This window comes from Procambarus clarkii, chromosome 13 (assembly GCF_040958095.1).
Source record: "Procambarus clarkii isolate CNS0578487 chromosome 13, FALCON_Pclarkii_2.0, whole genome shotgun sequence".
In the NCBI taxonomy this organism is placed as follows: Eukaryota; Metazoa; Arthropoda; class Malacostraca; order Decapoda; family Cambaridae; genus Procambarus; species Procambarus clarkii.
In genome coordinates this window covers 25850403-25875998 of record NC_091162.1, presented here as the reverse complement: position 1 = coordinate 25875998, position 25596 = coordinate 25850403, and the positions used below count along the sequence as shown (strand labels likewise).

General features: G+C 48.3%; 5 protein-coding genes across 5 annotated transcripts; 1 reads left to right on the top strand and 4 right to left on the bottom strand.

Annotated features, from left to right (window-relative positions):
- Nucleotides 1-1072: 1072 nt before the first annotated feature.
- On the bottom strand, nucleotides 1073-1687 carry LOC138364416 (major royal jelly protein 5-like). Its single transcript, XM_069324043.1, has one exon. The coding sequence runs from the start codon at nucleotides 1685-1687 to the stop codon at nucleotides 1073-1075; it is 615 nt and encodes a 204-aa protein (XP_069180144.1).
- Nucleotides 1688-2278: 591 nt separating this feature from the next.
- Nucleotides 2279-3277, bottom strand: LOC138364415 (cell surface glycoprotein 1-like). The gene has a single exon (XM_069324041.1). It carries the CDS (start codon nucleotides 3275-3277, stop codon nucleotides 2279-2281), a length of 999 nt encoding a protein of 332 aa, XP_069180142.1.
- LOC123757099 (autotransporter adhesin BpaC-like) lies at nucleotides 3276-5399 on the top strand. The gene is made up of 2 exons (XM_069324040.1): nucleotides 3276-3332; nucleotides 4404-5399. The coding sequence occupies exons 1-2, from the start codon at nucleotides 3276-3278 to the stop codon at nucleotides 5397-5399; spliced, it is 1053 nt and encodes a 350-aa protein (XP_069180141.1).
- Nucleotides 5400-7214: 1815 nt separating this feature from the next.
- LOC138364414 (basic proline-rich protein-like) lies at nucleotides 7215-7667 on the bottom strand. The gene has a single exon (XM_069324039.1). The coding sequence runs from the start codon at nucleotides 7665-7667 to the stop codon at nucleotides 7215-7217; it is 453 nt and encodes a 150-aa protein (XP_069180140.1).
- An 11357-nt stretch (nucleotides 7668-19024) lies between these two features.
- LOC123757269 (serine protease inhibitor 88Ea) lies at nucleotides 19025-21941 on the bottom strand (the record flags this gene model as incomplete). Its single annotated transcript, XM_069323820.1, is given in 2 exon segments — nucleotides 19025-21237; nucleotides 21706-21941. Coding segments are annotated over 2 exon segments (527 nt in total), but the record flags the coding sequence as incomplete, so codon positions are not given.
- Nucleotides 21942-25596: the final 3655 nt, after the last annotated feature.

Below are 25596 nucleotides of genomic sequence, written 5' to 3'. Positions count from 1 at the left end.
AAATTAGATGACTAAATAAAATAAAAATAAATAAATATGTTTTATTAATGCCTAATGTATATATATAAATTATTGCGGTGGTGAACGCCAGCAATGACTGGAAGATGACGGGGCAGGTAATCAGGTGTTGAAGGCCTCGGGGCAGGTAGCCTGGGGCGGCTAAGGTAGCCTTGGGACAACTTAAGTATTAAAGGTTACATTGAGACGCCTCGGTTGATTTGTGTAAAACTGACTCGTTTAATGTAAAGGAACAAACATTATGATGTCTAAAAGAGCTGTACGGAATTATGAATGAACAATATGAAGAAGGAGAGGGGGTACGGTAACAGGTAGAGAGAGGGAGGAGGGACGGTCTGGATATTATGGAGAAGATAAGATAAGATTATGGAGGTGACCTGCAGGCAGCGTCACGCTGGTGGTGTAAGGTAAACACAGGTGATGCGGGAGGTTGGGGGGTAAGGGGGAGGGAGGGGATGTGAGGTAGGAGCAGGAGATGCAGGGGGTTGGGAGGGGGATGGCAGGATAATGATTCAGTTATATAGACATATACTAGTTTCTAAGTAAGAATTCTACTTAAATGTATACAGCCTAAATATCTGTTTATTCTTGGTATGAACTCTGAAATTTGAATTTCTCCCATAAGAACTCTTAACAAACTTCTATGACATTATTTTTATCATAAGAACTCATAACAAACTTCTATAATCTCAGAAATTATTTTCCTCGTAAGAATTCCTTAATTCCAAATCTGTGACTGGCCAAATTTACCTGAAACCCATGACGCCGTATGCGCCTCATTCAAAAAATCGGCGAAAACCCTGAGGCCGTATGCGCCTCATTTGCCCAAAATCCAATGAGGCGCACGCGGCTTCATCCCTACTACTTAGGTGTTGACCAACAAGGTGCAGGTGTTGACCAACAAGGTGCGGGTGTTGACCAAGAAGGACACTGCCGCCTCCTGTTGCATGTCTCAAGTGAAAATGAGTAGTGTAGACGTAGTCATGAGGGCCGGGGGAAGGGGGGGGGTGTACACCACCACACTGGACGGCCCTCCGCTACTCTGGAGGTTGTGTTAGAGAACCTTACGACTCTGCCTTAAGGCACTACTTTCTCCAACATTTAGTCTTTTCTGTCTTGACTGGTCCGTCACAGAGGGCCTGTCCATCACTGAGGGCCGGTCCATCACAGAGAGCCGGTCCGTCACAGAGGGCCGGTCCATCACTGAGGGACGGTCCATCACAGAGAGCCGGTCCATCACTGAGGGCCGGTCCATCACAGAGAGTCGGTCCATCACAGAGGGCCGGTCCATCACTGAGGGCCGGTCCATCACAGAGGGCTGGTCCATCACAGAGGGCCGGTCCATCACTGAGGGCCGGTCCATCACAGAGGGCCGGTCCATCACAGAGAGTCGGTCCATCACAGAGGGCCGGTCCATCACAGAGGGCTGGTCCATCACAGAGGGCCGGTCCATCACAGAGGGCCGGTCCATCACAGAGAGTCGGTCCATCACAGAGGGCCGGTCCATCACAGAGAGTCGGTCCATCACAGAGGGCCGGTCCATCACAGAGAGCCGGTCCATCACAGAGGGCCGGTCCGTCACAGAGGGCCGGTCCGTCACAGAGGGCCGGTCCATCACAGAGGACCGGTCCATCACAGAGAGCCGGTCCATCACAGAGGACCGGTCCATCACAGAGGACCGGTCCATCAGAGGGCCGGTCCGTCACAGAGGGCCGGTCCATCACAGAGGGCCGGTCCATCACTGAGGGCCGGTCCATCACAGAGGGCCGGTCCATCACAGAGGGCCGGTCCATCACTGAGGGCCGGTCCATCACAGAGGGCCGGTCCATCACAGAGGGCTGGTCCATCACAGAGGGCCGGTCCATCACAGAGGGCCGGTCCATCACAGAGGGCCGGTCCATCACAGAGGGCCGGTCCGTAACAGAGAGCCGGTCCGTCACAGAGGGCCGGTCCATCACAGAGGGCCGGTCTGTCACAGAGGGCCGGTCCGTCACAGAGGGCCGGTCCATCACAGAGGGCCGGTCTGTCACAGAGGGCCGGTCCATCACAGAGGGCCGGTCCATCACAGAGGGCCGGTCCATCACAGAGGGCCGGTCCATCACAGAGGGCCGGTCTGTCACAGAGGGCCGGTCCATCACAGAGGGCCGGTCCATCACAGAGGGCCGGTCCGTCACAGAGGGCCGGTCCATCACAGAGGGCCGGTCCATCACAGAGGGCCGGTCCATCACAGAGGGCTGGTCCATCACAGAGGGCCGGTCCATCACAGAGGGCTGCGGTCCATCACAGAGGGCCGGTCCATCACAGAGGGCCGGTCCATCACAGAGGGCTGGTCCATCACTGAGGGCCGGTCCGTCACAGAGGGCCGGTCTGTCACAGAGGGCCGGTCCATCACAGAGGGCCGGTCCATCACAGAGGGCCGGTCCATCACAGAGGGCCGGTCCATCACAGAGAGCCGGTCCATCACAGAGGGCCGGTCCATCACAGAGGGCCGGTCCATCACAGAGGGCCGGTCCATCACAGAGGGCCGGTCCATCACAGAGGGCTGGTCCATCACTGAGGGCCGGTCCGTCACAGAGGGCCGGTCTGTCACAGAGGGCCGGTCCATCACAGAGGGCCGGTCCATCACAGAGGGCCGGTCCATCACAGAGGGCCGGTCCATCACAGAGGGCCGGTCCATCACAGAGGGCTGGTCCATCACAGAGGGCCGGTCCATCACAGAGGGCCGGTCCATCACAGAGGGCCGGTCCATCACAGAGGGCCGGTCCATCACAGAGGGCTGGTCCATCACAGAGGGCCGGTCCATCACAGAGGGCTGGTCCATCACAGAGGGCCGGTCCATCACAGAGAGCCGGTCCATCACAGAGGGCCGGTCCATCACAGAGGGCCGGTCCATCACAGAGGGCCGGTCCATCACAGAGGGCCGGTCCATCACAGAGGGCCGGTCCATCACTGAGGGCCGGTCCATCACAGAGGGCCGGTCCATCACAGAGGGCTGGTCCATCACAGAGGGCCGGTCCATCACAGAGGGCCGGTCCATCACAGAGGGCTGGTCCATCACAGAGGGCCGGTCCATCACAGAGGGCTGGTCCATCACAGAGGGCCGGTCCATCACAGAGGGCTGGTCCATCACAGAGGGCTGGTCCATCACTGAAGGCCGGTCCATCACTGAGGGCCGGTCCATCTCTTCGTTCAACTTTCTCCTGGCACCTTTTCCTTCACCAGATCTGGTCTTCAGCGGCGGCGGCAGGAATGAGCACATGCACCAGGGCATGGAGCTGGCCTTTCTAGTGGATGTTCCCATTGATATAGATCACGTTAGTGTGATGAGTGTTGCTGAGGATGGGGCGTGAGGTGTGTGGGACCACTCCGGCCTGCCACCAGGGTGCTTGTGGCCCACAGGTCAACACTTGGTCTGGCCTCAGTAGCGTCCTCCAGACTTCCTGTCATCTCAGTAGGATCCGGTTGTACTTGAACAGGTCGCTGGTGGTCTAGTGGTAGAGTGTGCGGCCTGGCGGAGCCACAGTCGTACACTCGCGCCCTCCTCATTGCCCTCGTGGATTTTGTCATTGATATATACCAAGTTAATGTGATGTTTGTGGGGCAGTGGCTCCTTCTGCACTATAACTGATCGATGTGATATCCTCCCTTTGGCTCCGGGTTCAAAGAGTGCTGAGGAGGATAATAATTGGTGTACAATCCGTGGTGTACAATAAGTAACAGAAAAACTACCACAAAGCAAGTGGTAATGTAGTTCCAGTATACAAAAAGGGACGAGAGGCAAGAGGCACTGAACTACAGGTCAGTGTCCCTAACTAACCTAACCATGCAAGGTGATGGACTAGATAAAGCAAGGTAATTTGCACGGGAAAGCTCTAATTAATTACGAAATATAGCGGTTTGAATAAGGGTAAAGATTGAGGATGGGACGGAGGGAAGAAATGGTGTCCAACCACTTGGACGGTCGGGAATTAAACGCCGAGAAGCGAGACCGTCGCTCTATCCGCTCTATCTATCAGGGAACAGTGTAAGAGGCCGAGGGAACAGTACAAGGGGCCGAGGGAACAGTACAAGGGGCAGAGGGAACAGTACAAGGGGCCGAGGGAACAGTGCAAGGGGCAGAGGGAACAGTCCAAGGGGCAGAGGGAACAGTGCAAGGGGCCGAGGGAACAGTGCAAGGGGCCGAGGGAACAGTACAAGGGGCCGAGGGAACAGTACAAGGGGCCGTGGGAACAGTGCAAGGGGCTGAGGAAACAGTACAAGGGGCAGAGGGAACAGTACAAGGGGCAGAGGGAACAGTACAAGGGGCCGAGGGAACAGTGCAAGGGGCCGAAGAAATAGTACAAGATGCCGAGGGAATAGTACAAGGAGCCGTGGGAACAGTACAGGGGGCCGAGGGAACAGTACAAGAGGCCGAGGGAACAGTGCAAGGGGCCGAGGGAACAGTACAAGGGGCCGAGGGAACAGTACAAGGAGCCGTGGGAACAGTACAGGGGGCCGAGGGAACAGTACAAGGGGCCGAGGAAACAGTGCAAGGGGCCGAGGGAACAGTACAAGGGGCCGAGGGAACAGTGCAAGGGGCCGAGGGAACAGTGCAAGGGGCCGAGGGAACAGTACAAGGGGCCGAGGGAACAGTACAAGGAGCCGAGGGAACAGTACAAGGGGCCGAAGGAATAGTACAAGATGCCGAGGGAACAGTACAAGGGGCCGAGGGAACAGTACAAGGGGCCGAAGGAATAGTACAAGATGCCGAGGGAACAGTACAAGGGGCCGAGGGAACAGTACAAGGGGCCGAAGGAATAGTACAAGATGCCGAGGGAACAGTACAAGGAGCCGAGGGAACAGTACAAGGGGCCGAAGGAATAGTACAAGATGCCGAGGGAACAGTACAAGGGGCCGAGGGAACAGTACAAGGGGCCGAAGGAATAGTACAAGATGCCGAGGGAACAGTACAAGGGGCCGAGGGAACAGTACCAGGGGCCGAGGGAACAGTACAAGGGGCCGAGGGAACAGTACAAGGGGCCGAGGGAACAGCACAAGGGGCCGAGGGAACAGTACAAGGGGCCAAGGGAACAGTACAAGGGGCCGAGGGAACAGTGCAAGGGGCCGAAGGAATAGTACAAGATGCCGAGGGAACAGTACAAGGGGCCGAGGGAACAGTGCAAGGGGCCGAGGGAACAGTACAAGATGCCGAGGGAACAGTACAAGGGGCCGAGGGAACAGTACAAGGGGCCGAGGGAACAGTGCAAGGGGCCGAAGGAATAGTACAAGATGCCGAGGGAACAGTACAAGGGGCCGAGGGAACAGTGCAAGGGGCCGAGGGAACAGTACAAGATGCCGAGGGAACAGTACAAGGGGCCGAGGGAACAGTACAAGGGACTTAGTATTATTCTCACACATTTACGTTTTCTTTAATGAAGAGTAAATGACGTGTGGGGAATTTGGAGATGTGAGCCCGGCTAGTGAGGTGAGTAGGGGGGCGGGGTCATCCCCCCCTTGATGGGGTTGTGGGGGTGGAACCAGTTGTTGGGGACGCCGCAGCAAGTCTGCCAACACTCCTGAACCACCCACCTGCTTCCACCTCCCCCTGCCTACACGCCACACCCACCTCCACCTGTCTAAACCACCCACCTGCATGATCCGTATAGAAAAGCTGACTACCACAGAACATCATGTATGGCTGGTAGGCGAAACGCTTCCTAGTCGCGGCCACGTCGCACAAGCTAAGAGGAGCCGTGGGCGCCGTGACTGGTGGCCCGGAGTGACACATCAGCGAGTGTGTGCGCCCGAGCCGCTGCTGACGAAGGGCGAGAGGTGCAAGAACAACGCTAACGTCGTCACCACCAGGTAAGAGACCAACCCCTGGGCGGGGGAGAGGAGACCCGTGTGAGCAGCCACGAGCACAGACGCGCTAAAGACGTCGCTCCAGGGAGGACGCGTTCACACAATGGCTATAAGAAGATGAGAAAGTAATCCCCAGGCGGACTTAAGACGTACGTCCGGAGAGCCAACTGTGGAGACAGTTTACGTCGAGGCCAAAAGAATGCGTTTGTGACTATGTTATATACCTCTAGTTAGTGTTGTTGTTGCTGTCTTCAGGTCTAAGCGTGTGGCAACAGCACGATTTCCCATATAAAAAAACACTATACCAAATAGACTTCTAAATCGATAAGAATATCAGTCAATTATGTATTTCATACTCATCCTGTGAGCGGTAGTGGACCCCATACTCATCCTGTGAGCGGTAGTGGACCCCATACTCATCCTGTGAGCGGTAGTGGACCCCATACTCATCCTGTGAGCGGTAGTGGACCCCATACTCATCCTGTGAGCGGTAGTGGACCCCATACTCAAACCTGTGAGCGGTAGTGGACCCCATACTCATCCTGTGAGCGGTAGTGGACCCCATACTCATCCTGTGAGCGGTAGTGGACCCCATACTCATCCTGTGAGCGGTAGTGGACCCCATACTCATCCTGTGAGCGGTAGTGGACCCCATACTCATCCTGTGAGCGGTAGTAGACCCATACCCATCCTGTGAGTGGTAGTGGACCCCATACTCATCCTGTGAGTGGTAGTGGACCCCATACCCATCCTGTGAGCGGTAGTAGACCCATACCCATCCTGTGAGTGGTAGTGGACCCCATACTCATCCTGTGAGTGGTAGTGGACCCCATACCCATCCTGTGAGCGGTAGTGGACCCCCCATATTCATCCTGTGAGCGGTAGTGGATCCCATACTCATCCTGCGAGCGATAGTGGACCCATACTCATCCTGTGAGTGGTAGTGGACCCCCCCATACTCATCCTGTGAGTGGTAGTGGACCCCCCCATACTCATCCTGTGAGTGGTAGTGGACCCCCCCCATACTCATCCTGTGAGTGGTAGTGGACCCCCCATACTCATCCTGTGAGTGGTAGTGGACCCCCCCATACTCATCCTGTGAGTGGTAGTGGACCCCCCCCATACTCATCCTGTGAGTGGTAGTGGACCCCCCCATATTCATCCTGTGAGTGGTAGTGGACCCCCCATACTCATCCTGTGAGTGGTAGTGGACCCCCCATACTCATCCTGTGAGTGGTAGTGGACCCCCCATACTCATCCTGTCGATGAGTATGAGGTCTCAAACCGTCAAATGTTTCTAATAAATAATTTAGGCTGAAGAGAGGTAGATCTCTACAGTGATGATCATTGTATTTTCAAAAAGGGGTTGCGGAATACGGACCCTGAGGGTGGGCGGGAGGGCGGGCCCCGGGTGGGCGGGAGCGCGGGCCCCGGGTGGGCGGGAGAGAGGGCCGCGGGTGGGCGGAATACGGACCCTGAGGGTGGGCGGGAGGGCGGGCCCCGGGTGGGCGGGAGCGCGGGCCCCGGGTGGGCGGGAGCGCGGGCCCCGGGTGGGCGGGAGAGAGGGCCGCGGGTGGGCGGGAGCGCGGGCCCCGGGTGGGCGGGAGCGCGGGCCCCGGGTGGGCGGGAGCGCGGGCCCCGGGTGGGCGGGAGAGAGGGCCGCAGGTGGGCGGGAGCGCGGGCCCCGGCTGGGCGGGAGAGAGGGCGGCGGGAGCGCGGGCCGCAGGTGCACGACTGAGCCATGGGCGGGCAGTGGGAGGAGAGCGGGCGGCCGGGCAGGTGAAGAGGAGGTCAAGGTGGAGAACCATTACTTAGTGTGTTGTGTCTCAGGCTGTGAGGAGGACGGAGGTGTTTGTACTTAGTGAGTGGAGAATTACCACATGACAGTAGCGGAGTGAGACTCCCTGATTATGTACGTAAGTTAACTATGTAATTTTGTTCACTCTTTTTATTATACTACTATTTAACATATCCTTTTATTCTGCTATTTTAGTCTACTATTTTAGTCTACTATTACCCCTATCTTTCATTAGTATCTATTATGTATCTTTATATCTATTTTAATAATATTGTTATTTCCTCTTAATATCTACTCTTAAGCTGTATTCTGATCTGAACTCCCTGAATGGTATCCTTAATTTCACTGAACATTCTTTCCATATTTTTTTCTCTCTATTTTAATACATGTACGATCTAAATTTATTTTTCCTCTTTTTCAGTTTGCTCACTTACATCTTCCCATCTTGTTACTTTGCATCATCTTTGCAATATTAACCCCTCCTTGTACATTCAGGACCTTGTAGACTGAACACTTATCTCCTACATGAAAAAAGGAGCTTCCTATCCGCTATACAGTCTATGGGAGAAAACACTACTTTCACTGAACGATTATCTTTATTTATTTTTACTGTATGACCTATTTGAAACTTGTACGATCTATTTTGATTTTCCCTTTAAATTTTGCTCACTTGCAACTTCTATTTTTAACATGTTGCACGATCATGATCTTACAATAGCTGGCGACATATGGCAACCTTTGCAACATCTGGCAAACTTTGCAGCATCAACCAGAGCACATTCCTGGAACTTGCTTCATTGCATGCATCTTTACAATGTTGATTGCCGGAATGGAGAGGACCCTCGTAGTCCTCATTTCCCCTACTATACTGTCCCGGAATTATTCCTAACACACAGTTACCGGAGGCTATTACCCTCGCTTTTGATTTTTCCTGAGCTCCAAACTTTAAAAACCTAACTCAAGTATTTAATTCTAAACCCTTCTTTTTTCAGCACAGACTTGATACCTTCTTTGGTTGACAAACCTTTCCAGGTGGAACCAGGAGCCACCATATCTAATATGGACACTGAAAGCAGACTACCGACAAGACAGAGGCAGCCCTCGACAAGAGATGAGGAGAACCTGACAACCAACAGGAACTGGCCCAGCATCTCCACACAACCCGATCCCACCATACCTAATGGACAACCTTATTGACGACCTGAGCGACGGAGACCCACATGCCTGGATGGATTTCGTGCCAATCATGAATGAAGAGCAAGGTAACTAGGCAGGTTTTCCCACTGAACGCCCTGAAAGGAGTCTGGGAAGATAGGAGAGAGTGGGAAGGACCAGGATCACGAGCACACAGGTTCCTTCAATTCCAGACAAACACCGAGGTGCGAGTGGCTGCCCACTAAGTATTACTGGATCCTCAGTCCAGAAGCTAAGTGTCCTTCACACACCCATTTTAAATAACAAAGAAATTGATATTGTCATGCTCCTAAAGTCATTCTTTACACCCATAGAATACTTAAACAAATCAAGCACATCCACCAAGCAGACATAATGGATACCGACTATCTTGGGCTCCACGTAATCTTCCCTTTCTTTTCAATACATCTCCCCATTTTCCCAGTAAGCAATGATTACATTACTGACCTTATCATAGGCCATGCTAAAAGGATGATGACTGCCAATGCTATGCTACTTAAGGCCTCTCATGTCTAAAAAGTTTTAAAAATTTAACTTATAATCTCTCAGTTATCTAATAGAGGCATGGATGAGAGATGGATAGTATGGGAGGCGTATAGGAGACGATTACATCCTAAAATAGAGAATTTCCACAAGGCCACATAGAGATAAGACCAGGACAGACTAACTCAGTTTACTCCTCCTTCCAGAAGACCCCGCATAATGGTACAGTAATTTCACAAATGTCAGCTGTAAATGACATCCTGGAAGAGCCAAGACAACCTGAAGCACACCCAGCAGCCATGACAATGTAGCCAAGGTCAAGTTGTTTACAACAGACAGCTGAACTGGTGGAGAGACAGAGGTCACCGAGGGACACGCTCAAATCAAAACGACACAGACGAAAGAGGAGAAAACAGAGGGTGGACCTCCAGAGGCAGCAAGGCAGAGGAGGATACCAAGGCAGAGGGAAACAAGATGGAGGATGGCACAACAAAATTCGATTGGCGCAACAGCAGAGGATGAAGAGCAAACTAAAAGCTATCATTTTTATAAAAATAAGACTTTCAAGAACAGAGAAAACAGTACTCAGTGAGAGCCTCTCTTTGTTAGAGGTCCATCTCCTCTAACAAAACGAAGGGCGGCAATAGACTCAGTGTTCATAGATTTAGAAAACAAAATTAATAATGTTTGAGAAAAAGCGACAATAAACCTAAGAAAAAATGTCCCTGGACCCATCCAACCCCGGCAGCACGGGGAACGTCCAACCCCGGCACGGGGAACGTCCAACCCCGGCACGGGGAACGTCCAACCCCGGCACGGGGAACGTCCAACCCCGGCACGGGGAACGCTTCTTTATCCTATAAATACCTTCATCCGACGGGGGGGGGGGGGCGGGGACAATATACTACACCCTTTAAAATGGTAGGCTTGAGTGAACAGATTGAATCAATGAACAGTACGTTGTTAACCAAAATTACTAATAGAAAACGTTTGAATCTTTCAAGAAAGGAACTACAGACCTTAAGCTCCTTGAAAAACAGGGATGACATTGTTATCTGTCTCTGATGCTTCGACAGGTAGATGACAAGTCAACTTAACTACAAGTACAAGACCCGCAGGTGGCGCTTAAAAAAAAACACAAACACGAAGCATTGAAATTGAAATTGAAATAAGTTTATTGAGGTAAAATACACACAAAGGGATGAGGTAGCTCAAGCTATTCTCACCCCGTTCAGTACATCGTGTTAATACATACATAGACACACATCACAAGCAATAAACGTATTACCGAACATTCTGAGAGATAAACATATACATTTCCTTAACACGAAGCAAAAACAAATGAATACTAAACCACACAGGAATAAAGATGACAGGTCTGGGGGTAGTGGGTCTAGGGGTAGTGGGTCTGGGGGTAGTGGGTCTGGGGGTAGTGGGTCTGGGGGTAGTGGGTCTGGGGGTAGTGGGTCTAGGGGTAGTGGGTCTGGGGGTAGTAGGTCTGGGGGTAGTAGGTCTGGGGGTAGTGGGTCTGGGGGTAGTGGGTCTGGGGGTAGTAGGTCTGGGGGTAGTAGGTCTGGGGGTAGTGGGTCTGGGGGTAGTGGGTCTGGGGGTAGTAGGTCTGGGGGTAGTAGGTCTGGGGGTAGTGGGTCTGGGGGTAGTGGGTCTGGGGGTAGTAGGTCTAGGGGTAGTGGGTCTGGGGGTAGTGGGTCTGGGGGTAGTGGGTCTGGGGGTAGTGGGTCTGGGGGTAGTGGGTCTGGGGGTAGTGGGTCTGGGGGTAGTGGGTCTGGGGGTAGTGGGTCTGGTAGTAGTGGGTCTGGGGGTAGTAGGTCTGGGGGTAGTAGGTCTGGGGGTAGTGGGTCTGGGGGTAGTGGGTCTGGGGGTAGTGGGTCTGGTAGTAGTGGGTCTGGTAGTAGTGGGTCTGGGGGTAGTAGGTCTGGGGGTAGTAGGTCTAGGGGTAGTGGGTCTGGGGGTAGTGGGTCTGGGGGTAGTGGGTCTGGGGGTAGTGGGTCTGGGGGTAGTGGGTCTGGGGGTAGTGGGTCTGGGGGTAGTAGGTCTGGGGGTAGTAGGTCTGGGGGTAGTGGGTCTGGGGGTAGTGGGTCTGGGGGTAGTAGGTCTGGGGGTAGTAGGTCTGGGGGTAGTAGGTCTGGGGGTAGTGGGTCTGGGGGTAGTGGGTCTGGGGGTAGTAGGTCTGGGGGTAGTAGGTCTGGGGGTAGTGGGTCTGGGGGTAGTGGGTCTGGGGGTAGTAGGTCTGGGGGTAGTAGGTCTGGGGGTAGTAGGTCTGGGGGTAGTGGGTCTGGGGGTAGTGGGTCTGGGGGTAGTAGGTCTGGGGGTAGTAGGTCTGGGGGTAGTAGGTCTGGGGGTAGTGGGTCTGGGGGTAGTGGGTCTGGGGGTAGTGGGTCTGGGGGTAGTAGGTCTGGGGGTAGTGGGTCTGGGGGTAGTGGGTCTGGGGGTAGTGGGTCTGGGGGTAGTGGGTCTGGGGGTAGTAGGTCTGGGGGTAGTGGGTCTGGGGGTAGTGGGTCTGGTGGTAGTGGGTCTGGGGGTAGTGGGTCTGGGGGTAGTGGGTCTGGGGGTAGTGGGTCTGGTAGTAGTGGGTCTGGGGGTAGTGGGTCTGGGGGTAGTGGGTCTGGGGGTAGTGGGTCTGGGGGTAGTGGGTCTGGGGGTAGTGGGTCTGGGGGTAGTAGGTCTGGGGGTAGTAGGTCTGGGGGTAGTGGGGGTCTGATTACACCAAAAGCAAAAGACAGTCTCTTAGCTTTTATCACTAAAATCTTTTATCACCAGCACAATATAACCTCGCCAAAATCCACAAGGATAAGTAGTTGATACGAACTTTTGGCAGGGTAGACCAGCTCTAAGGGGATGTAGAGTCCTAACAGGCCATGGGTTGCATATGCACATTCCTCCTAACGCCCCTCCTTAAACTCCTACTGGAACGTCTGAAAGACACTACAGAGTTCATAAGGAGACTCCAGTCACTTAAAGTTCCTATACCACAAGGTGCATGCCTTTGTCTCCCTGGACGTGGGTTCACTCTCCCAAGTATACCACAGAGAGAAGCGGCTAAAAGGGTGGCAGAATTTGTTGACGCCAACAATAATAGAATTAAACACGACCTGAGACAAACACGAGTCTTTAGGCCACCAACAAGGGGACTGTTAGAAGAAGCTATCTTACAAGTAATGAGAACGCCTTATTAACTTTTGACGGTAAAACGTATAGACAAATAAAGGGTACAGCAATAGGGGGCGTCAAGAGTGTCTCAATAGCTGAAATATGTGTCCATACAGTTTTGGAATCAGCTCGAACACAGCGAGAGCTGAGTTTACTAATAGACCTACGATACATAGACGATATCTTTGGTATCATGGCGGGAGACAGACAAGTACTGGATGAGTTCTTTAATTGGGCGAATACAGTGCACACAAACCTAAAATTCACATTAGAAACTACTGTTACAAGCATACCCTTTCTAGACACCAGGGTGTATACATAAGACAGTAACACAACTTTACAAACCACAGTGCATTATAAACCAATGAACCATTCATACCTGGTTTACTCCTTTAGTCACCCATTATCACTCTAGATATCACTCTCTTACTCCTTAGCCATTACGCTTACAAGAATAATAAGTAACAATGATAAGCTACAAGAGGAAGAAGAATCTTTATGGAAACAATTTAGCAATAGAGGCTACCCAGAGAATATACAGCCAGACGCCAAAATAAAAATAAGTGGCAAAAACAGATAAGAATTATTACATCGAGCGAAATGCTAAGATGCTAATAGTGTACCACATCAATAAACACTAATAAATAGTGTTTGCATGTGTGATAATGATATGATAGACAGTATACTTAGGAGCTACAAGCACTTTGCCCCAAGAGTGTAACACTTACATGCTGTGTTTACTATATTAACTTGCAATGTTAAATGTGATTCTTGTACTGTGATTTGTGGATTTGTACTCACTGGATGTGCGCGCCCCTTGAGGGCCTTGAAGTAGAGGAGGGTAGAAATAGCCTAAGCTGCTTGATGCCTTTGAGATGTATTTTATTGTTTCAATAAAAGTACTTGAACTTGAGACACTAATGAGAGGCTAATCCTCCCACTTCTCTACTTTCCAGGAATATTGGGACCTTCACGCCCAGAACTGACTAACTTACGGTAGTGGCTTAAGGCCAACTGGGAAGAACACTCGGCATGACAAAACGTCCCACCTTTACCGCCTATGATAGCGTGGGGTCAAACTAAAAACTCTAAAAGATATACTAGTTAAAGTTAGTTTCCCTTAACATTAGCGCACATTCCATCGACACACGACCTGTTGAGGCAGAGTCAACTGGGTATTTTTGATGACCCTGAGTATGACCTTTGAAAAAGGCATCTATGTCTAGGTACAATCGGACTTTACCAATTTGACTGAATCTATGTAAGAGTGCTCTAGGCAATGTACATCTCCAGGGTTGAGGAGGTCCTACGATTATTAAATCCGTCAGTCATTAGATGTTCCACTGCCTCTTCTGTCCCAACCGTTCTGTAGCACCGGTAAACACCCTCCTTAAATAATAGTTCATATTCACAAAATTCCTTGGCCAACTGAACAGTCCACTACAGCATTTGATGAAATGTTAGTTGACATGTCGAGGGAAATAACAGCCACTTCCTTCCATTAATCTGTGCCTCTTGCCGTGTGTGGTCCTGCTGTATCCTCCCGGTGAGATTTTCCTGCTGAATTTGTATAAAACTTTGAAACCCAGGTCCCTGTCGTCGACCACCGCACTTCCTTGGTCGTTCATCACTTAACTCTCTGCGCAGTTTTCCGTTTTTGTCTCCTGGTCATTGCTGGTGGAATTGTCTTGTTCATCATCCATCAAAGTCACTGGACCGTTGTTGTTGTTGTTGTTGTTGTTTTAGATTTAGCTACTTGGAACTAAAATGTCCATGTAGCACGGGTCACGATAACCTTGTTATTGTGATATTTGGGTCAAAGTTTTATATGAAGGTAGTTTCCCTCTTTTCGCACTGGTTTTAGCCTTTCGTTTTAATAACATTATCTCTGTGGCGGATATAGATGCGCAATATTCTCTTGTGTCCCATTCTTCCATTGCTTTTTTAACCATTGTAGTCGCTGTGGACTGTGTTTGATGCGCAGGGCTTCAGTTGCTTCACATTCCAGTAAGTAACGTAATAGTGTTGTTGTTGTTAAAGATCGGCTACCTGGAACGAAAAGTTCCAAGTAACACGGGCTATGGTGAGCCCGTACGTAATAGTGGCACTTCTGCATCTGTTACACTGACATGACACACTCTAACTATTGGGTTTATTACCTCCCAGCAGCACTTGTAGACACCATTAAAAACTGAGACAGGTCAGATAACTGAGAATGACGAAGAGATGAGCAGTATTTACAAAATATATTTTATCTCTGTTTACTAAAAAGGAACTTAACATTATGCCTTCAGCCGCCTACAGATGTCATAAAGACTTCCAACCCATTCGCCGTGCTCACAAAGGTAAAGGTGCTCACAAAGGTAAAGGTGCTCACAAAGGTAAAGGTGCTCACAAAGGTAAAGGTGCTCACAAAGGTAAAGGTGCTCACAAAGGTAAAGGTGCTCACAAAGTAAAGGAACTGCTAAGCGAATTTTGGTTGTGGGAGATTCCCAGATGAGGTGTTTGGATAGTTTTTTGTGGCAGAGATAGGGGAAACAGGTTAAGGGTTTGCTATCCGGGAGCAGGATAGTAAACAACATGAATGATATTATGTCTGGAAATTGGAACAAACCCATTATTTGTATCTGTGTAGGTGGAAATGATGTTGGACGAGTTAGGAGTGAGGCACTAATTCAGAGGTTTAAGACAGCCATAGAATTAGTTAGGAGCAAGGGAGGAATCCCGATCATATGTGGCATTCTTCCAAGAAAGGGAGTTGGAAATGAATGGATGTCGAGGGCACTTGGTGTCAGTTGTTGGCTGAACAACTATTGTAAATCAAATGCAATATCATTCATTGATAACTGGGATCAATTCTATGGAAGGAATGACATGTATGCTCGGGATGGGGTGCATTTATCTAGGGCTAGGGTTGCTGCTGTCGCCAACTCATTGAAACCTGTGGTGGAGGGGTTTGTTAAGGTTTAAACTGTTAGTAGACAGTGGTATGGGAATTAATATGGAGAAAGGAAGCAATAAAAGTATACGTTGATGGGAGAAAAGAAAACTTGCAAAGTGAACAAGGAAAGAGAAGGGCGTCAAAATGGCAATGCACTAAAATATATTACACTAACAGTAGGAGTCTTTGAAACAAAATAAACTACTTAAATGCTGTTTCTTGTCTGCACAGAAACAATAGATATTATTGCACTTACCGAAACATGGATGAGTGTTGAAAACAGAGAGCTATTAGCTGAATATCAAATAAATGGATTCAAACTATTTCACACAGATACATATATTAGACGAGGAAGGGGAGTAGCCATATATGTTAGGGGGAAAATTGAAATGTAGTCTCAAAGAGGGAATCAAAACTGAGCCACACACAGAAACTATTTGCCTAGAATTAAACGAAAAAGCTACAAATCTTATAATGGGAGTTATATATAGGCCACCAAACTAGACAGAATGGAAGCAAAGCATCTATGGGTTGAAATATCTAGAGCATCTAGGTCAAACATTAATTGTGCTATGGGCGACTATAATTTTAGTGGAATAAACTGGCTTAACAGAACAGGAAATAATGAAGCAGAAGATTTTCTAAAATTAATTGACGATTGCTTCCCTAAGCAACACATTAAGGAACCATTGCATGAAAATAATATTTTAGACTTCGTGTTAATTTACAGGGAAACGCAAATTAATAACATCGAAATACAGAGAGCTAGGGAACAGTGATCACAAAGAAATCAGATTTAGCATGAAATGGAATAGATTTGTAGAACATTCCGTTAAAGTGCCTGATTTTCGAAAGCTGATTTTAATAGCCTAAGAAAGTTTTTGGATGAAAAGATTGGAAAGTCCTTGGCATGTGGGGGTGCCAGTCTTGAAGCGAGACGTGAACCCAGTGAAGGGTGATGTAAAAAGGAATTTTCTATGTGGATTCACAATAAAACTTATTTAAAAATATTCTAAGCAAAGCAAATGAACATAGTATACCATACAAATTAAATAGATTGAATAATAATGACCCGAAATGGATAACAAAGGATCTGAAGAACCTTGTAGGTAGAAAGTGAGCGTGGTACAAAAGGATAAAGAATGGGGAAGTCAGTTTAGAAGAAAAATTCTTCCAACTTGTTAGAGATGGTAAAAAATAGATAAGGAGGGCAAAAAAAACTATTAAGTTCGTGTAGCAGGGCAAGCAAAGATAAATCCTAAAGTTTTTTTTTCAGTTATATCGAACAAAGATTAGGGAAAGGATAGGTCCATTAAAAACTGAGACAGGTCAGATAACTGATAATGACGAAGATATGAGTAGTATTTTTAATAAATATTTTATCTCTGTATTTATTAAAGAGGAATTAAACATTATGCCTTCAGCCAAACACGTCTATGTGGGTGGGGACGAGGACAGGTTGACTAGTTTAGAAGTTACCAGGGAGGATGTTATTAAACAAATAGTAAAACTCCAGCCAAACAAATCCCCAGGGCCGGACGAAATGTTTGCCAGGGTGCTTAAAGAATGCAAAGAGGAGCTTTGCGAGTCATTGTCTACAATATTTAATAAATCACTAGATTCAAGCAGAGTGCCAGAGTGTTGGAAGGTTGCTAATGTGGTACCAATTTTCATGAAAAGAGATAGATCACTTGCGACAAACTATCTGCCAATTAGCTTAGCTTCTATTGTGGGAAAGTTACTTGAATCAATAATTGTAAATACATTCATCATCTTGAAAAACATAAATTAATAAATGATTCACAACATGGATTTATAAATGGGCATTCATGTTTAACAAATTTGCTGTCAACTGAACAAATCCACAAGGGCCGTGATGAGAGTTTGAACCTAAGTCCGAGAGAATCCCAGACGTGCTTTAATCTTAAGTTCGAACTCTCATCACGGCCCTTGTGGATTTGTTCCTTTGATGCTTCACGCTATTGTGATTTCTGTGTGTAAATTTGCTGTCATTTTATTCCAGCATAGTTGAGGCAGTTAATAGTGGTAAGGTTTGTGATGTTGTATACCTTGACTTTAGCAAAGCTTCTGATACAGTGCCACATGAAAGACTGATTAAACAGATAGAGGCTCATGGTATTAGTGGTGCTATATTAAGTTGGATTAGGGCATGGCTATACCAATGGAAACAAAGAGTTAGTATCAATGGGGTTAAGTCAGCATGGGAAAATGTTGTAAATGGAGTGTCTCAAGGCTCTGTCCTGGGACCTCTGTTATTCATAATATATATAAATGATTTTGATTCAGGTTTGAGCAGCAATATTTGCAAATTTGCCGATGATACAAAAATCGGGAGGGAAATAAACACGGACAAAACTATCACTTCAACACGATCTAAATAGGGTTTCGAAATGGTCAAAAGATTGGCAGATGCAGTTTAAAGCTGACAAATGTAAGGTTCTGAGGCTGGGTAATGATGATAGAGTTACAAGATACGAGCTGGATGGTGTTGAGATTGCCAAGTCGGATTGCGAAAGCAATCGCAACTGGGAGTTATGATTAGTTAGAATTTAAAACCAAAAAATCAGTGCAAAAATGTTCGTAATAAGACAAATAGGACACTGGGAATTATTTATCGAAGTGTTAGTAATAAGACACCTGGTGTTGTTCTTCAAATATATCTTTCTCTGGTTTGACAGTTATATTTAAATTATGGTTAGACTGTACATGAATTTAGATTATGCAGTTCAGTTTTGGTCGCCGTACTATAGAATTGATATAAAATCACTAGAACGCTTCCAGCATAGGATGACAAAGTTTATCCCCCAAATTAAAAACCTGTCAAATGAACAAAGATTGACAAAGCTTAAATTACATTCTCTTTTCATTCTCTTACATTCGCTTGTCTGCACAGAAACAATAGAAATTATTCCACTTACCGAAAATGGATGAATGTAGAAAATAGAGAACTATTAGCTGGATATCAAATAAACGAATTTAAACTATTTCACACAGATAGATATATTAGACGAGGAGGGGGAGTAGCCATATATGTTAGGGAAAATTTGAAATGTAGTCTCAAAGAATCAAGTCTGAGCCACACACAAACTATTTGGCTAGAATTAAACGAAAAAGCTAAAAAATATTATAATAGGAGTTATATATAGGCCACCAAACTTAAACAAAATGGAAGCAAAGCATCTATGGGATGAAATATCTAGAGCATCTAGATCTAACAGTATTTGTAACATAGGTGACTTTAATTTTAGTGGAATAAACTGGCTTAACAGAACAGGGAATAATGAAGCAGAAGATTTTCTTGAATTGACAATTGCTTTCTTAAGTATGATAAATTATATTCTAAAATCAATTTAACAATAGATAAATGTTAGAGCAAATACACAATAGCCCTCCATGTTGTTGATACATGGATGCTGGAGTAATGGCAAGCATTACATTCTCAAAAATGTACTTATCTCACACAACGTAAATACATGTAAAATCATAAGGAATTATTACAAATTTGAAAGAGTTTGTACGTTTAAATAGCACATGAAAGAAGGATTAAATAAAATTCAATAAAGAATTAATTATATATTTACTTACTGATTTAACTTAGCTTAACTAACTAGAGGTTGCTAATGATTCAGCTCCTTTGGTAAATGGAATAAATTAATGTTTACTGCAAATTTGTTGCTGCAATATTTACATCACTCCGAGGTTGGAATACTTCCTGAGTCGCCTTCCCAACACTTCCAGACGTCAGTGTACACAACCAGTCATCTTGACGACGTCGTCAACACTTCCAGACGTCAGTGTACACAACCAGTCATCTTGACGACGTCGTGAACACTGCTGGACGTCAGTGTACACAACCAGTCATCTTGACGACGTCGTGAACACAGCTGGACGTCAGTGTACACAACCAGTCATCTTGACGACGTCGTGAACACTGCTGGACGTCAGTGTACACAACCAGTCATCTTGACGACGTCGTCAACACTGCTGGACGTCAGTGTACACAACCAATCATCTTGACGACGTCGTCAACACTGCTGGACGTCAGTGTACACAACCAGTCATATTGACGACGTCGTCAACACTGCTGGACGTCAGTGTACACAACCAGTCATCTTGACGACGTCATCAACACTGATGGACGTCAGTGTACACAGCCAGTCATCTTGACGACGTCATCAACACTGATGGACGTCAGTGTACACAACCAGTCATCTTGACGACGTCATCAACACTGTTGGACGTCAGTGTACACAACCAGTCATCTTGACGACGTCATCAACACTGCTGGACGTCAGTGTACACAGCCAGTCATCTTGACGACGTCATCAACACTGATGGACGTCAGTGTACACAACCAGTCATCTTGACGACGTCATCAACACTGATGGACGTCAGTGTACACAGCCAGTCATCTTGACGACGTCAACAACACTGCTGGACGTCAGTGTACACAACCAGTCATCTTGACGACGTCAACAACACTGCTGGACGTCAGTGTACACAACCAGTCATCTTGACGACGTCAACAACACTGCTGGACGTCAGTGTACACAACTTCAACAGTGTTAAATCCTTGAATTTTATCTAAAGCTATCAGCATATGACCCATCTGACACACAGCATGTATGAGCAAACGACACATCTGACATACAGCATGTGTGAGCATGACACATCTGACACAGCATGTGTGAGCAAACGACACATCTGACACAGCATGTGTGAGCAAACGACACATCTGACACACAGCATGTGTGAGCATGATACGGGATATGGTAACTCTCATCAGTATTAGGTATGGTGATTTAACGGTCAAATTCTATAGTCTTTCCACAAGTTTGGAAGAACTAAATTGTTTAGTGAAACATTTGTGTGCACGTGTAATAATTTGATCCAACAAGTATTGTAGCTTCACCCCTAGGAGTATTATACACTTATAATGTTCTCTTGAATGGGTTAATTGTAAATGAAAGCTTCTGAGATTATACAAATAGGATGAAATGGACACTTAGCTTGTGAAAGCTGCATTTGCAACAGTGACGAGTACAGCCAACTGTGTTAACTGGCTGTAATATACGGTCACTGCATCTACAGTGATGACCACCCACACAGTGAGACCCACTGACTATGTTGCAGTAAGGTTGCGGTAATGTTGCATCTTGAGTAGTGAACTAACTGGTAGAGTGTTACAAGAAAGTCTTCAAGGCTCTGCAGCATACTGCCAGCTGGTGAACAATATCTCCACACATATTTGCGAGGAGTTAACAGTACTATAACTCTAACAAGATTATCATATAAATTATTACGATTGGCTTCATCCCTTAAATTTTATGTACATGTGTACTTCAGTATTAATAATAATGATTGATGAAGTAATACATTTCATCTGGCATAACTCGGCCTCAGGTGAGCTGCATCAATGTGTCCTGAAGACATCACGGTAAGACCACCTGCGTGTAACGTAACTGTTCTCATTATAACACCCTCAAGCCTTAGGGTTCTTGTAGGCGCCCAAGAAGAGCACGTTCTTGGTAAGGTTGTCGTAAATGATAAACAGGAACGGATGGTTACACTCAAACTTCTCAGGTCCGACGGGCCGAGCAATCCTCCAGGAGATGAGGGCCGTAGCGGCCGCTGCCTCGGTCCCTTCCTCAGACACCTCCACGAAGGCCTTGTGAATGCTCTTGCCGATGCTGAGGCTGCCAGATGGCACGAAGGCGGTGAGGTTGGCAAGTCTCTGGTCAAACAGGTCAGTAACACCCATGCCAGCCAGGGCCTGCAAGAAGGAAGAGTGTCACTTTATTATATCACATATGAACACTGTAAATGGAGATAAGACAATTATCAGGAGAAAGTGCTAAGCCAGTATGACCATACAGTACTTGGAAAGGATATGAGAAGAAGTAATTTGGATACGACGGAGGAAAGCAATGGTGCCCAACCATTTACAATGGCACTAAAGTTTAAAATAAATAATAATATTTAGCAAAAGAAGTGAAGCCCTCGGGAGAGTTTGTGGAGGCTGGGTCACGTCCTGGTGCAGCCTCTGAGGCTGTGTTCTTAGCACACAGAGCTTGTACATCATTACTGGACTAAGGTGACTAAGCAACAAATGATTATGAAACATAACTTGAGTGTGTGGAGTGAGAAGCTCAGAGAAGTACTTTTGAAGGGATAAAGAGGAGTGGAAGAAGGCAAAGATGTACTAGAGATGGGTCACTAAGAGAGTTCCCGAGTCACTCACCACCATCAACTCGTTCTCAATCAGTTGCTCCAGCTTGAACTTGGGGATGATGACTTCGACCTGCATGCGCCACATGTTGTTGAAGGCCTCGTGGAGGAGAGACGCATTGAGGCGCTCCACCATGGCATTAAAGCCGTTCTCTCCACTGATGAAGGGCGGGAGGAGGATGTACATGGACACGGCCTCGCCCGTGTACGGCAGCTCCAGGATGTGCGCGCCCAGTTCCTCTGACACTCCTGTCACACAAGGCAAAGTATTAATTATACTGGATTAATGGCACTACCTAGCACAGTAAGAGAGAGAGACACACACAAACAAAGATCAGAGGTATGCCATTAGACTAGTCCCAGAACTAAGAGGTATGAGTTACGAGGAACGGCTGCGTGAGTTGCATCTCACATTGCTGGAACACAGACGACCTCAGGGAGCTCTTCGCCACATACAAAAGTCTCACAGGAATTGACAGGATAAAATACCGTCATAAATAGTGTCAAGCAGTATCCTCCCCCACGATAGTTGCCACATAGTAAGGACTGGTGACTTAATTGCGAGCTCAGCACGCAGTATATTCTTTCACGACCAGACATCACATTCACTCCAAGAAATCTACCAGTTACGGGCTATTCATGCCCGTGCCAACTCTTGGGTGGCTTAATCTCCATCAATCAATCAGACAGGGTAGATAAGGACGGATTATTTAACACGGGTGGTTCTCGCACAAGGGTCCATAGAATGGCCTTTGGGCCTTTGTTCAGAGGACCGGATGTTTAGAGAATTGTGGTTCGAACAGAGGACGTGAGCAAAGCACGTTTTCCGGAAGTGTTTGGATGTCATCAGTTATGAGTCACGTGTAAACACAGTATTCATTCATAAACAGTGGGTTTGGCGGCTAGATTAACGAGCTTGGATCTTTGTATGCGAGGACGAGCTGCACTCTGCAGCCCGTCCTCTAAACAAAGGCCCAAAGCACCCGCCAAACCCACTGCTTATGAATGAAAAACGGTTTACACGTGACTCATAACTGATGGCGTCCGAACACTTCCGAAACATTTTTTTTTTAAATACAAGAGTTGTTACATTCTTGTACAGCCAGTAGCACATAGGGTTTCGAGCAGGTCCTTATTCCTAATGTTGCCTGGAGTATGACCCGCCAAATCGCTTAACAACCAAGTACTCATTTTACTGTTGGGTAAACAGAGGCTACAGTTAAGGATTAACGCCCAGTAAATCCAAATAGTCGGCAACAGAACCTAAACACCTAACCTAACCAGTGCCTAAATATGCACAATATGCTAATATATAATAATATTAATTTATATTTGAGAAAAGTTCTGTTTTGAATGAACAGAATGTTAAAATTGATGAATGCGTCTTTGGGGTCGACCGCTGGATAGAATGGACTTGGTCTGAGGACGAGTTGCACGCTGAGAACCTGCAACACGGAGCTCCACTAGCTGACAGCCAGCATAAACACCACTCACAATGAGAGAGCAAAAGGAAGCAGAACAAAAAAGAAGCAGAAGGCTGCATACAGAAAAGGCAGCTACAAAAGAATGAAGGAGTTGGTGGGCGGAATACAATGGGAAGACTACTCAGGACATGATGCCGGGCTTCATGTCACCATGTAAACACTACACTCTAACTTGACCAGATCACACACTAGAAGGTGAAGGGACGACGACGTTTCCGTCCGTCCTGGACCATTCTTAAGTCGATTCAATCGACTTAAGGTAGGTAGGGGTAGGCAGTGGAGCATACAGGAGTTCCACACCAGGGGGGGGGGGTAGTGGAGCATACAAGAGTTCCACACCAGGGGGGTAGGTAGTGGAGCATACAAGAGTTCCACACCAGGGGTGTAGGTAGTGGAACATACAAGAGTTAAACACCAGGGGGGGTAGGTAGTGGAGCATACAGGAGTTCCACACCAGGGGGGGTAGGTAGTGGAGCATACAAGAGTTCCACACCAAGGGGGTATGTATTGGAGCATACAGGAGTTCCACACCAGGGGGGTAGGTAGTGGAGCATACAAGAGTTCCACACCAGGGGGGTAGGTAGTGGAGCATACAAGAGTTCCACACCAGGGGGGTAGGTAGTGGAGCATACAGAAGTTCCACACCAGGGGGGTAGGTAGTGGAGCATACAGAAGTTCCACACCAGGGGGGTAGGTAGTGGAGCATACAGGAGTTCCACACCAGGGGGGTAGGTAGTGGAGCATACAAAAGTTCCACACCAGAGGGGTAGGTAGTGGAGCATACAGGAGTTCCACACCAGGGGATAGGTAGTGGAGCATACAGGAGTTCCACACCAGGGGGGTAGGTAGTGGAGCATACAGGAGTTCCACACCAGGGGTGTAGGTAGTGGAGCATACAAGAGTTCCACACCAGGGGGTAGGTAGTGGAGCATACAAGAGTTCCACACCAGGGGGTAGGTAGTGGAGCATACAAGAGTTCCACACCAGGGGGTAGGTAGTGGAACATACAAGAGTTCCACACCAGGGGGTAGGTAGTGGAGCATACAAGAGTCCCACACCAGGGGGTAGGTAGTGGAGCATACAGGAGTTCCACACCAGGAGGTAGGTAGTGGAGCATACAGGAGTTCCACACCAGGGGGTAGGTAGTGGAGCATACAAGAGTTCCACACCAGGGGGTAGGTAGTGGAGCATACAAGAGTCCCACACCAGGGGGTAGGTAGTGGAGCATACAGGAGTTCCACACCAGGAGGTAGGTAGTGGAGCATACAGGAGTTCCACACCAGGGGGTAGGTAGTGGAGCATACAAGAGTTCCACACCAGGGGGGTAGGTAGTGGAGCATACAGGAGTTCCACACCAGGGGGTAGGTAGTGGAGCATACAAGAGTTCCACACCAGGGGGTAGGTAGTGGAGCATCCAGGAGTTCCACACCAGGGGGGTAGGTAGTGGAACATTCAGGAGTTCCACACCAGGGGGTAGGTAGTGGAACATTCAGGAGTTCCACACCAGGGGGGTAGGTAGTGGAACATTCAGGAGTTCCACACCAGGGGGGTAGGTAGTGGAGCATCCAGGAGTTCCACACCAGGGGGGTAGGTAGTGGAGCATTCAGGAGTTCCACACCAGGGGGGTAGGTAGTGGAGCATACAGGAGTTCCACACCAAGGGGGTAGGTAGTGGAGCATTCAGGAGTTCCACACCAGAGGGGTAGGTAGTGGAGCATTCAGGAGTTCCACACCAGGGGGGTAGGTAGTGGAGCATACAGGAGTTCCACACCAAGGGGGTAGGTAGTGGAGCATTCAGGAGTTCCACACCAGGGGGTAGGTAGTGGAGCATTCAGGAGTTCCACACCAGGGGGGTAGGTAGTGGAGCACACAGGAGTTCCACACCAAGGGGGTAGGTAGTGGAGCATTCAGGAGTTCCACACCAGGGGGGTAGGTAGTGGAACATTCAGGAGTTCCACACCAGGGGGTAGGTAGTGGAGCATACAAGAGTTCCACACCAGGGGTGTAGGTAGTGGAACATTCAGGGGTTCCACACCAGGGGGGTAGGTAGTGGAGCATACAAGAGTTCCACACCAGGGGGGTAGGTAGTGGAGCATACAAGAGTTCCACACCAGGGGGGTAGGTAGTGGAGCATACAGGAGTTCCACACCAGGGGGTAGGTAGTGGAGCATACAAGAGTTCCACACCAGGGGGTAGGTAGTGGAGCATCCAGGAGTTCCACACCAGGGGGGTAGGTAGTGGAACATTCAGGAGTTCCACACCAGGGGGGTAGGTATTGGAGCATACAGGAGTTCCACACCAGGGGGGTAGGTAGTGGAGCATACAAGAGTTCCACACCAGGGGGTAGGTAGTGGAGCATCCAGGAGTTCCACACCAGGGGGGTAGGTAGCGGAGCATACAAGAGTTCCACACCAGGGGGGT

What these genes read in the sequence shown, in the direction of transcription:
- LOC138364416 (XM_069324043.1), bottom strand. Translation starts at nt 1,687, where the DNA reads ATGGACCGGTCCTCTGTGATGGACCGGCTCTCTGTGATGGACCGGTCC.
- LOC123757099 (XM_069324040.1), top strand. Translation starts at nt 3,276, where the DNA reads ATGCACCAGGGCATGGAGCTGGCCTTTCTAGTGGATGTTCCCATTGAT. An exon ending in TTCCCATTGATATAGATCAC is followed by an intron (nt 3,333 to 4,403) that starts GTTAGTGTGATG and finishes GGAACAGTACAG; the next exon opens with GGGGCCGAGGGAACAGTACA.
- LOC138364415 (XM_069324041.1), bottom strand. Translation starts at nt 3,277, where the DNA reads ATGTGCTCATTCCTGCCGCCGCCGCTGAAGACCAGATCTGGTGAAGGA.
- LOC138364414 (XM_069324039.1), bottom strand. Translation starts at nt 7,667, where the DNA reads ATGGTTCTCCACCTTGACCTCCTCTTCACCTGCCCGGCCGCCCGCTCT.